Raw genomic sequence first — 13,340 nt, forward strand, 5'->3', positions numbered from 1 at the left:
CTTAAGAAATATCTTCTCATGGATCCCAGCAAGAATAAGGTCTATGTTTGAGGGACTGGTTAAACTAGGTATTATCGTTTTGTGTTTGCTAGGATCTATATTCCTTTTTGTCATAACTCTCTACTTGCTGTTTGTCTTGGATCCTTAAGCCCAGAGTCTTGGCCTCATCTTGGGATTTGTGAGTATTTGCAAATTCGAAACAGTTTCATTCCTCAAAACTTTCTTAGGCCTACATCCCTCTTCAATAGGAAGCAGCCAGAGCAGTCATGGCCCCCTTTCCTCAAGACTGAGGAATGATTAAAAGGCGGGGGGACTGAAACCATGCCCCCTAGAGTTAACAGAAGCTGATGGCTAAAAGGAATCCTTGAGCTTGTCTTGCAGAGCAGCAGCTTTTTAAAACCCCTCTGCTTGTAAACCATCTTTACTGATGTAGCTCACTTTAGTTATTTTTTTCTTTCTTTCTTTTTTTCCTCTCTTTAATTGAATATGTTCCCAGCTTCACGTAGCCCAGTTGTTTTACAAGAACGTGGAGGTTGGCTCATCAGTTACCAGGGAAACCAGCAAAGGGGCACGTCCCTTACCGCCCCTTTGATAAACTGTCATAGTGGAGATAGTTCTGATCTAAAGATTAGCACAGTCATCACTAGCTGGGGCCGGGGGCAAGTATGTAGGCATTTACTGATTAGGCTCTATGACTAAGAGGGAAGGTGAGTCAGGTGAGTGGGGTGTAGGTGAGGCAGGGACTGGTCCAGCAGGGATGTACAGAGAGCAAGAGAGCAGCCATCTTGGGTGGCCTGACTGCACAGCTGCAAACCTCAGCATCTCAGCATTTGGTTTGCTGCATGTTGGACAAACGGATGTGTCCACAGTAACAGAGTTGTGATTGACATCTGAAGTAGGGTTGGGGGCAGTTCAGTGGGGCTGAGTCCTGAACCTGTGGGGTTGGACACTACCTCCAGGTAGACAGTATCAGCACTGTGTTCATTGCCTGGTGGTGGTAGAATCGTAGAAAGCTACTGGATGCTGAGTTCCAGCAAATGAGTGACTGACAGGGGAAGACAGTCATCCAGGAGGCTGAGCAAACCCAGGGGGGAAGAGAAGTCCCAGAGAACTGTGACAGCGAGGGGGTGCCGGTTGTGCAGCCAGCCTGGGGGACAATGAGCAGACTGGGGCAGGAAGTGCCTGTCTGTCTGTGGGAGGGGTGTTGGGCGAGAACAGAGATTGAAAGCAAAGGAACTTGACACTGGTCGACGGCAGGAGAAATGAGCGAAGAAACACGGATTCAGAACACAATCTGCGGCTCAGTTGTGAACGCAGATATCAGCCGATCGTGAAACACTGAGCTGTGACTGGTTAGAGAGAAACAGCAAGCCCCAAATGGAGTCATCTGCCCCAAGACAGGAAACCAAGACTTAACTGCAGGTTCAACCTTTAAGAACAGTCAGTCTGATGTCCTGATCACACTGGGGAGGCAGGCTCTGCACGAAGAAGACCCTGCTGTTACTATTCACAAGAGCCAGGACATGGAAACAACCTAAATGTCCATCGACAGATGAATGGATAAAAAAGATGTGGTATATATATGCAATGGAGTATTACGCAGCCCTAAAAAAGAATGAAATAATGCCATCTGCAACAAAATGGATGGACCTAGAGATGATTGTACTAACTGAAGTAAGTCAGATGGAGAGAGACAAATACCATATGATATCACTTATATGTGGAATCTAAAATATGACACAAATGAACTTACCTACGAAAGAGAAACAGACTCACAGACATACAGAACAGACTTGTGGTTGCCAAGGGGGAGGGGGGTGGGGGAGGGAAGGATTGGGATTTGGGATTAGCAAATTAGACTATTACATACAGAATGGATAAACAACAAGGTCCTACTATATAGCACAGGGAACTATATTCAATATCCTGAGATAAACCATAATGGAAAAGAGTATTTTAAAAATTGTATATATATATATATATATATATATATATATATATGTATATATATCTGAATCACTTTGCTGTACAGCAGATATTAACACAACATTGTAAATCAACTATGCATCAACTAAAAAAAAAAAAAAGACCCTGCTGTTCCCTCCGTATCAAAGAGGAGGGCCTGGCCTGAAACTATCCTAACTTTTCTCTCGCGAATACCTTCTTGTCCTGTCCTTCTTCTGCCTATAGAAACCTTCCATTGTGTACAGACCCTTCTATTTACTAGTGGGAGGCTGCCCAGTTCCTGAATCATTGAATAAAGCCAATTAGGTCATCAAATTCACTCAGATGAATATTTGTTTTTTTAAACAAACTTAACCAGAAAACTGTGAAGTGCCCACGTTAGGAAGAGGAGGTCAGAGAAACTAACAGTGAGGGCTGAATTGTGTGCCACATCCTGTCCTTCCAGAGCAGGGGGCCACGAAATGGCAATGTCTGCACATGAGTTAGAAATACCAAGGCGGAACCCAGAGGCTACAGGAGAAAGGAGAAAAATGGAAATGGACAGCTATCGGGAGCAGGGCTCTGAGACTGGGCAGATTGGTGGGGGGGGGGGGTTGTATATTTCTTTTTGTTATCAAGCTTATAGAATTATTTATGAATTACAAAACCATATTATTATATAAAAGAGCAAACTATCTGTACTATGTATAAAGGAACAAACCATTGGACAAATCTCAAAAGCATCATGTTAAGCTAAAGAAACCGGTTAGAAAGGAATGTACATGGTGTGACTCCATTTGTATGAAATCTAAGAAAGGAGAAGACTAACCTTGGGGGCATCAGCTGGAAAGGGGCAGGGGTGCCCTGGACATGGCTCTATCTTCTTTAGGGTGTGATTGCACGAATGCACACAATTGTCAAAAAAGAAAGCTCCTAAAATCTGCATATTTTATTGCATGTTATTTATGCCTCACTAAAAAAGTGTAAAAGTAAACACTATTTGATACAACATTCCCAATTGTAAAGAGAATTTTTGTCATATTATTACTTGATATTACATGATTTTTATAATATTTAAAGCATTCAGAGCACAGAAAAAATTTTCTTTAAATTTTAACTAACATAACACTGGCATATAAATTTAGAGAAGAGAGGGAAATCCTGAATAGATACTAGCAAATGGAAACAAAGTTTAACATACCACATCCATTTGGAGTTTATAAAGACATGCAAAGACTTACCATGTTCATCTCAACATATGCTAAGAAGAAATTAGATAAGTTCAACAACCATTCTCAATTAATTTTAAATCCCCAAAGTAAAAATAACTAAGGATGGATATAAATCTGAAACCAAATCAGAAACAGGAAGAGCTTTCCAAGTCACATTGGGAAAAAGACAAAAATGCCTGTTATCAAAGATATTTGTTCTAGAAATGATCTAGAATATTGTTCTAGAAACGCTGGCCAAGAAAAGTAGTTTTGAAAATGAACTGAGGGATGTAAATATCAGAAAGAAGTAAAATTAGTTTTCTATTATATAATTTCTACTTGAAAAAAAAAAACAAAGAAAATCAATAGAATAACTGCTAGACCCAATAAGAGAATGTAGTAAGGTGGCCAATTGCAAAAGCAACACACAAAAATCTCAAGTTTTCCTACATAAAAATATTAACCACTTAAAAATATCATGTTAAAGATTCCATTTGTAATAGCAGCAACAATAAATAGACAGGAATAACTATAAGAAGAATATAGAGCAGGGGTTCTCAACTGGGGATGATTCTGTCCTCAGGGGACACTCGGCAATGTCTGAAGACATTTTAAATTGTCACAAATGGACGTGTCTATCAGGTGGAGGCCAGGGATGCTGCTATACACCTTTCCATGCATAGGACAGACCCCCACGACAAGAATGATCCAGCCCAAAGCAACGGGGCTGGAGCTGGGAAACCCTGATATACAGGATCAGATGTATAATGACGGATGATGGGTGACTGATGATTGAGAGTTTCATGTGGTCTGTGATAAGTGGGCTATAAATGAATCGGCAGTGTCAAAGCAGCAATATCTAAGTGACAGGTACTGTGGGGCAGGGACTTCACCCGGAATTCTTGTCTATCTCCCCCATGACCTGCACAAGCTATGCACAGGAAGATGCTTCATCAGCATCCAAGGAGCAGTCACAAACCTGGCTCCTGCGCATCGGGCAGTGACTCACCGACTCCGGGACCACGGGGTAAACCAGCGCAGCTCTCGGTAGTTGCCTTCATTGGCCAAGGCCATTTTGGGTCTGATGAGCAGGATCTTCCTACAGGCAGGGGGACAAGGCCACTCCTGAGATCAACACGCCCCTGACGAGGAGCAGCCGCCGGTCCGTCCACTCCGACAGTCGACAGGGACAGGGCAGCTAAGACCCGGCAGGGGGGCACTTGCGGGCAGCTGATGTCCAGGGTCTGCGAGGGGACATGACAAGGCCTCTCTCCCTGGACTGACCTCCCAGCAATGGGGCCATGTGTCCCCAAACCCCACCCTGTGGCCTCTCTCTTTCTAATACCTGAAGGTGTCAGTGGTGGCAGAGACCAGGAGCAGTGCCACTTGAGTCACCTGCCTGGTACACCAGCCCCCACTAAGGTAGTTCCAGAAGAAGCCTCCCTGCACATGGCCCCCAGGGACCGTGCCCCAGGGCACTGGCACGAGTGCCCGCAGGCCCCTAGAGCTCAGGGGAGACAGGCAGGTCACTCTGCTCCCGGCGGTCACCTACCTGTTGAGAAATATCACCCTGCAGTTGTAGCGGACGTTTCGGTGCATGATGGGCCTGTGGGGAGAGGGGACGCACACATCTGTTAGCAAAGGGCAGAGTTACGCATCTGTTTCGATATGAAGTTTCTCCGTCCTTTATAAGAATCAGAAGGCTCCCCTGTGGCTTTCTCAAACCAAAGTTAACAACAAACCCAAGTGTTTCTGCCACAGCGTAGGCCCTAAATGGGAGAGAGTCTTCTAAATAGAGCACCAAGTCCCTCCCTGCTCAGGGCTCTTCCTCTCCTCCTGGAAGGTTCTCGGACCTTCCAGTGGCTCCCTCCCTCCCCTTCTCACATCCCTGCTGTCACATCACCTCTTCATCCCCTGCTGGCCTCAGGCACTAGCCCCTGTGCCTCCCCAATTCTCCCTCCCAGCACCTCTCCTGACCCGAACACCCCCCCCTCCAGAATGCAGGGTGCAGGGCAGGGGCAACGGGTCCGAGGGGCCGGGGCTGGGGTGGGGGGTGGTAGGCCCTGAGCAGATCTGCTCACCCCTCTGTCTGGACCCTTCTCAGGATAGACATTGTGTATTACATCTCCTCCCGGACCACCTGGTACCTTCCTCCTCTGCAGGGGAGGGGATCAAAGCTCCAGAGGCTGAGGTGCTCTGCTGGCCAGTGGCTGGGGCAGAGCTGGGCAGAGCTGGGCAGAGCTGGGAAGAGCTGGGAAGAGCTGGGCAGAGATGGCAGAGAAGGCAGAGCTGGGCAAAGCCCAGGTGCTGGAGCCCAGCTCAGGGTGAGAGCGCAGGAGCTCAGAGCAGAAGGCATCAGGCACCACAGGAGGATGGCCTTAAAGGGTACCTAAGACAATGGATTGTCAGACAAATTTAATAAGGCAAACAAATGAATGCCCTGGGACAGGAGTAAACAAAGCAGTGATGGAGGAGGAAATAAAACCAACCATTAATAGTGTGGGCTATCAAGTCAGGGGGCCAGGTTCCAATCCCGCTTTGCACTGGCTAAGTCCCGCTACCCTGGGTTCCTCCCCCCAGAGGGACTGAAGGACAGGATGCCGGCGGGGTACCCCCAGTTGTGGCCACGACACACGGATGCCACCAGCAAGGACTCCCACCGCTGTGGTTTCTAATCCTCCCCGGGCCAAACCAAAACCTGCCTGTGTTCACATTTATACAAAAATGTGTTCAAGGCAGGAGGTAAACTTATATTTTAAACAAAACAGAGACCCTCAGTGAATATCCAATTTCCAATTGGAGTAAGCCTCTTGAACAAAAAGAAAAAAAAACAAAAAGCAGTACGAGGAAAATTGAAAGCTCAAAACATAAACTTAAATAGCAAACAACATACAAGTAAAAGTATTTTTATCATATGTGAGAATGGGTTGATATTTTTCACATAGAACTCTTAAACTAAATTAGACACCGACACTTCAATTGTACGCTAAAGAACAAGTGTCAGAAATGGCCAAAAACAAACAAGAGAGTTCAACTTCCTAAGTCATGAAAACAAATAAATAAGATCTTTTTTTTTTTTTTTTTTTTTTTTTTTGTGGTATGCGGGCCTCTCACTGTTGTGGCCTCTCCCGTTGCGGAGCACAGGCTCCGGATGCGCAGGCCCAGCGGCCATGGCTCACGGGCCCAGCCGCTCCGCGGCATATGGGATCCTCCCAGACCGGGGCACGAACCCGTATCCCCTGCATCGGCAGGCGGACTCTCAACCACTGCGCCACCAGGGAGGCCCTAAGATCTTTTTTAAAAAAAAATTATTGCGTGTTTTAAGATTCTCTCTATTTTGTTTTTTTTAAGTTTTCTTTATTTTGAGCTAGCCCTTTGTGATCAGCGCTAAGGATAACATGCCTTCAAAAACAGGGCAGGAAGGAGGCTCAGCACCTTTTTCCTGGAGGATAATTTGTAAAGACAATTTCAGACGGAGAATATCAATGACATCATGGTATGACGGTTGTTTTCTTCAGTGGTGCTTACAGATCCAGATAAATGCTGGATTTCCAAAGAAAAATATCTTTAAATATGATAACACTTTGAGGGCAAAAAGCAGAAAACTTATAATCGGATTATAAGTTCAAGGCGAGCAGAGGAAAGTGGAACACAGAAAACACACAAAAGACAACAGGAAAAACAAAAAAGAAAAAAACATGATGACTAGGACATTTAATAAAGTGGCCAGAATCAGTCCATGTGGTGGGCTGCGTAAAGGCCCCCAGTGATATCCCCATCCCGATTCCTAGGACGTGTGAGCATGTCACCTCAGGCGGCAAAGGGTACCCTGCCGATATAACAAAGTTACAGACCCTGAGATGGGAGATTATCCCTCTGGGGGACTCTCTGGGGCCCTCATCATAACCACAAGGGTCCTTCTGTGAGGGAGGAGGGACAGTCGGAGGGCACGTGGCAGTGGAAGCAGGGGCTGCAGTGATATGATCGCTGGCTTTGAAGATGGAGGGAGGGGGAGGGGCCACGAGCCAAGGGATGCGGGCGGGCCTTCCAAGCTGGACTCTTCCAAGGAAACCGATTCTCCCCCAACAGCCTCCAGAAGCCCAGCCCTGCTGACCCGTTTCAGACTTCTGAGCTCCACACCCACAAGACAACAGATTTGTGTGGTTCTGTGTGTCGCATCTGTGGTACTCTGTCACACAGCAGCAAAAGAGGAAACAAACATGGTCCATGTATCAAGAATGATAGTAAATGCGAACAAACTGGGTTAAAAATCTCATCTGTTTACTGCTTAAGAGAGACCTACTACACAGATGTCACAGCAGGTTGAAAAGGCAGTGCAGGGCCGAGGAGAAGAAAGCAACCTCGGCTACATTCACACCACATAACACAGAATGAAGGATGCAAACAGAAACAACATAAAGGCCCACCACTGGGCTCTGGTTACACAAAGCACATCACAGACACACTCAAGAATAGTCCTAGGCCAGAGCCCTACCCACGTGACCTGCACCCGTGGAAACTACACCCTATGGACCTACAGGCAGACCTCGCTTTATTGCACTTTGCTTTACTGTGCTTTGCAGGTATTGCATTTTTTTTTTTTAAACTGAAGGTCTGTGGCAACCCTGCATTGAGCAAGTGTATTGGCGCCATTTTTCCAACAGCTTTTCCTCACTTCCAGTCTCTGTGTCACATTTTGGTAATTCTCGCAATATTTCAAACTCTCCACCAGGAAAAAGATTACAACTCCCTGAAGGTTCAGATGATGGTTAGCATTTTTATCAATAAAGTATTTTTTAAGTAACATAAGTACGTATATTTTTAGACATAATATTGCACACTTAATAGACTACAGTATAATGTCAATGTAACTTTTATATACACTGGGAAACCAAATACTTCGTGACTCACTTTATTGCTATATTTGGCTTTACTGCAGTGGTCTGGAACCAAACTTGCAAGGTCTCCAAGGTCTGCCTGTACACCATGTGGGCCTACAGCTATGGAACCTACATCATATACATCTATACTTATGGAACCTGCATCTATAGAACCTGCCTGTACACCATACGGACCTACAACTATGGAACCTACACCTATGGACCTATATACCACATGGACCTGTACCATATGGAGGAACCTACACCTATGGAATCTACAGCTATGAACGCTACATTTATATATCTACACCCCCTGGAACCATATGGTCAGCATGTCGATATGGCGTGATGTGGAACCATCCCAAGACTTACCATTAAGTAAAGAAAGAGCTATACATGTGAAAAGGAGACCCTGTGCTCCCAGCTGTGCAAAGCATGTTCCCACATGCACAGTAGCATCTGGAAGAACATACAAAAAAATCTCTCAAGAGCTGCCTCCACTGGGGGAGTTAGGTACCTGCAGGGCTAGAGAGGGAACAAACCCCACTTCTCTACAAGAGGCCTTCTGTATCTTTGAAATGTGCAGATTCCACCTCCCTGATGTTAGGATGACTCCAGACATACGACGCCCTTGAAGTTGCCTCTTTCCAAGCTTGCCTTTCCCCATGCTCACGCCGGCACTTACATTCCCACATCACAGATGATATCCTGAGTGACTGGAGATTCCAGAAGGGCAGCCAGGACCTGGAGCGAATGCAGGAGGGTGTCCGACTCGTAAAAATGATCCCAACATCCGTAGCCACTGCAGAGGGAGGGAGGAGGACAGTGAGCCCCTGAGACACACCGGGTGGGCCCGGGGGCAGGGGTGGGGCAGGGGCCTAGGGGCCTAGCGAGTCAGAACGTGCAGGGGTGCAACCCAGACCTTGGTATCTTTATAAAGCCTCCCAGGAGATTCTATTGTGCGGCCAGACTTAGAATCACTGCTACAAAAAAACAAAAACCGATGCTTTTTATTGGAAATTCATGGACTGGGCCCCATCCACTTCTCATAGTTGTCAGTTACAATGAGAAATTCTCTGTCATGTCAAGAAGTGTCTGCTCTTGGATTTTTTGTTTTAACCTTCAATGTAGCCCAAATCCCACTAATCTACAAGAAAGGGATGTGAAAGAAACAAAGCTGGACCCAGAGAAAAACATTCCTCTGGCAAAGGGACCATGAATAATCATTCGAATGCCACTCACACAGCTACTCCTGAGTTTCTTGCTATAGATACTGAAGCTTGTGGTGGGCTGAATGGTGTCCCCCAAAAAGATGTGTCCATGCCCTAACCTCCAGAACCTGTGGATGTGACCTCATTTGGAAAAAGTGTCTTTAGAGATGTAAGTGAAGGATCTGGAGATGAGATGACCCTGGCCCTAAATCCAGTGACAAGTGTCTTTACATGAAACAGAAGGAGGAAAAGCCATGGAGAAGAGATGGGGCTGGGGCTGGAGGGATGTGGCCACAAGACAAAGAACTGGGAAGCAGAAGCTTGAAGAGGCAGGAAGGACCCTCCCCTGGAGCCCTGGAGGAAGCAGGGCCCCGCTGACACCTTGACTTTGGACTTCGGGCCTCCTGAACTGTGAGAGAATAAATTCCTGCCGTTTTAAACCATCCAGTATGTGAAACTTTGTTATAGCAGCTCCAGAAAAAACTAATACAATGCTCAATGAGGTCCTAACAGGGGAACTGGGTTGAGAGTAATTTCTCTGTCTGGGACCCCCAATAACGAAATGTACCGAATTTGTAAAGTACTATTTTATTTTGTTTTATTTATTTTACTATTTTATCTTATTTCACTTCATTTTATCTTATTTCCACACCGCATGGCTTGTGGGATTTTAGTTCCCCAACCAGGGATGGAACCCTGACCCCTTGCAATGACAGCGTGAAGTACTAACCGCTGGACCGCCAGGGAATTCTCTGTAAACCACTTTTAAATCTTCACAGGGTCCTTCCCACAACGCACGGCCTGGAAGTGATGTTGCAAACGCCGAGCAAACTTTGCAGACATGAACACAAATCCCCAAACTGGCCTTTGTGACCCTTAATGCCTTGAAAAGCATTCCTCTCGGCCTCTAGTTCTGATAAGGGGGAGAGCCTGATTCTTAGATGAAAACGGGGTCCAGACCTGGGATGTCCTTTCCTCTCCAAGGACAGACTCCTGCCTCAGAGGCTGTCACTTCCTTACCTCCCAGGCCACATGTGATATCAAACACCAATGCAATGCCAGACGTCCAGCCAACTTTGACATCAGCCCTGGACAGGGAAAAGTCAGCCTCTCTATGAGCTCCTGTGTTACCCGACATAGGAATCTGGGATCACCCAGCCTTGCTGGGCCTGCTCTTGTTCAAGGGTGCCAAGCAAGCACACTCATGGGCTTCTGATGGTCTCCTAAGTGGGCCTGCATGTCCGCAGTTCCCAATGCCCGCCGCCTCCTTCCTTGCACTTTCGGCTGAGGGGAGCTGATACAGACGCCTCTACCTGCCCACCCTGGGGTGTCTGTGTGTTCTGCTCTCACCATATTTCCAGTTCTGGTCCAAGCCTGTATCTCGCTCCTTTGTGTTTGGCAATTTCAATACCTACATGTACAGAGAGAGAGAAAGAGGGGCAATTTCAGCACCTACAACTGGTCCAAAGGCAGATCCAACCCTCTCGCTGCCATAGGTGTCGTAAAAAACCAAAGGGCATCTCCCAGACCCTGCTGACACCTGCAGGAAATGAGACACAGGCAGGGCTTGCAGGGCTGACCCTCAGCACCGAGGAGGAGGAGGGCAGGGGCGAGGGGGGAGTCACACACTGGTAGTTCATTAACCAGCAGATGCAAAAGACCCTGTGTTGGGAGAAGGCAGGACCCAAAGGCACCAGCAGCAGGTACCAGCTGCCTCTGGGTTTGAGCAGCAGGCCGGGGAGGAAAGGCTGGCCAAGTGGAGCCCCAGCTCTGGCCACCGAGACTGCCTCTCCTCACTCCAACTAGATTTGCTCTGAGCTCTGATGAGATGAAAGCAGGTTGAGATCGAAAAACACAGAAAGGATGAAGGTCCGAGGCACATGGCTGCTAACAGGCCCTCACCCGAATCATTCTGTTTTTACTGCGGTTGGCAACCCTGCTGCAGTTTGCAGCTGAGGACAGCCAGTCTGAGGTGGCCGAGCCTGTACGGTCGCCCAGGGCAGCCCCACTTCAGATGTAGGTGTCAACAGTGCAAACTTGCGCTTTCAAAGGTGAGCTGGTGCAGGTGACAACTGTATGGGGACCCCCGTCACACACACACAACGACCACACCTAGTCTCTAAGCTGGGGGGCTCACCCCTATTCCACCTCCCTCTTTGGGTCGGTTTCAGCTCTAGAAATGTCACATGCGACCCCAAAGATATTTGAGGACAGGTTCACCCCAGCCCTCCCATCTCCACCTCCACGGCCAGACTCTTCTTACCATGTGTACATACCACGTGTCCCCAGGCGCTGTAACCCACTCCGCACCCCCATTCATGAGGAGGACCCGGGCACAGGTGTGGTCATAAGATAGCTTATCTTATCTGTCCCCATGCCAACGGCTAGGAGTTTCTCCAGAGCAAGGCTGCGTGTGCGTCACAGCAAGCCTGGCTCCCAGAATGGACTTTCGCCCCTCTGTCCCACGACGCCCCTAGACTCACTCTTTAAAATCCTTTGCAAATTGCCCTCGAAGTCCAGGGCCCACTGGTTGAGCGCGCAGGTGGCCACGGTTAGCTTCCGGCCCATCCTGGCTGCAGTCGCCTGGGCAAAAGGCCGGCCGGACAGTGGGTCTTTCTGTCCTAGGGAGACAGGCGGCCGCGGCCTGCGTCCTTCCGGCTTGCCTCGTCCCGTCCCGCCAGGCCCTGCAGGGACAGGACCGCAGAGCCCCAGCGTCAGGCCCCGCCCAGGTCTCCCCGCCCTCGCCCCGCCCAGCCCGCGGAGCTCCCCGCCGCGCCTGCGCAGGAGGGAGGCCCGCGGAGCCGCGAGTGCTCGGCAAGGGTGCAAGCGCGCTACCCCCCGCCCGCGCCGCCCCGACTCTGACCGGGCAGGTGGGACGGTCGCCAAGTCCTGGAGCGCAGGTGGAGAGGGGCCGGCCCGCCCGCGTGCCCCCATACCTCCCCGCAAACTGTATCTTAATACGCTTGTGCAATTTTATTTTCCCCCGTGATATTAATTACGTTCTTTTGGTTATTTCTGCATTTGTCACTGCACTGTAGGAATAAAGCCCACTTTATCCGTTCATAACGGGCGGACATTTAAGTTAGCAGCGTTGTGCCAGCACACACGCGCACTGCTATTTTCATGCCTGTAATGCATCCCGTGTGAGGGCAACTAGTTTCTCTCTGCCTACCGTTGCCAGTTTCCCCTGGAGCTGCACTTACCTGCGCCTCGCCAGGCGCCAGGCGTAGGATATGCATTTGTGCAACTTTACTAAATGTTACACAATTTCCTCTCTGAAGCATTTGAACCTATTCACTACCAGCAGTTTTTCAGGTTTTGTTTTCACATTTCACCCTTTAGTCCCCTTAGTGTAGGAATTCATGTTTTTCCCCTTGTGAATAAGTAGCTGGCTGACCATCGTTGATGGAATAGGCCATCCTTTTCTACTGGTTTGCAATGCTACCTCTGCCATACATACGGTACACGTTTTCATATTTCAGACAAACTTGTATCCTGTTTATAAAGTAATGCTTGTTCATGAGTTTCAATTTGGAAACTTCAGAAAACCACAAAAATGTTTATATGTTCATTCATTTAATCCTCACTTTGACCCTTTGGGGCAGTTTTCATTGCTAGAAATACCTCAGTTCTTTCCAGTATGCTCAAATATCTCCTGCCAACCATGGCTGATTCTAGGCCTTGGGCAGGGAAGGAGCAAATCCTCCAGTGTCTGGTTGGAGCAGAAAATAAGGACGTTCTCCAAAAATGATGGGAACAAGTTATTTGAAAAGAAAGAATCAGTTTGGAGGGGTTCCCACTGGCCAAGTATGGGACAATAGGAGAACTTTTTAAAAAAGTAAGTGACAGTACAGGATCGTAAGTCAATGAGCAAAAAATCTATTAGTCCATACTGACAAAAAATTAAGAGAGGGAAATTCTTTACAGAAAAATGCCAACTAATAAATATTGAACGGATGAGGAAGATCACCCTTTTTGCGTCAAGAAGTTTGGTTCAGGCAAGAGTCATCATTAAATGCTAGATAATTGGACCGAGGGTTATTTGTGAGCAGTGTATTTACAGTCTCAAAGTATCACTCCGCAGCTTACTCGTT

At 47.7% G+C, this 13,340-nt stretch overlaps 1 protein-coding gene across 2 annotated transcripts in view; it reads right to left on the reverse strand.

Annotated features, from left to right (window-relative positions):
- Window positions 1-11,917, reverse strand: part of NADSYN1 (NAD synthetase 1) — a 33,095-nt gene extending 21,178 nt beyond the window's left edge. Inside the window, exons 1-5 of one of the 2 annotated variants that reach the window (XM_082629542.1) lie at window positions 11,730-11,917; window positions 10,597-10,657; window positions 8,721-8,837; window positions 4,708-4,761; window positions 4,165-4,254 (exon numbers count right to left, since the gene is read on the reverse strand). In XM_082629542.1, the coding sequence (XP_082485668.1) occupies window positions 4,165-4,254; window positions 4,708-4,761; window positions 8,721-8,837; window positions 10,597-10,657; window positions 11,730-11,814 (407 nt within the window). In that variant the 5' untranslated portion in view covers window positions 11,815-11,917. The remainder of the gene's footprint in view (window positions 1-4,164; window positions 4,255-4,707; window positions 4,762-8,720; window positions 8,838-10,596; window positions 10,658-11,729) is intronic. The other variant, XM_082629543.1, reaches the window with a different exon arrangement.
- Window positions 11,918-13,340: the final 1,423 nt, after the last annotated feature.

This window comes from Mesoplodon mirus (assembly GCF_964341445.2).
Source record: "Mesoplodon mirus genome assembly, chromosome: 7".
NCBI classification, from domain to species: Eukaryota; Metazoa; Chordata; class Mammalia; order Artiodactyla; family Ziphiidae; genus Mesoplodon; species Mesoplodon mirus.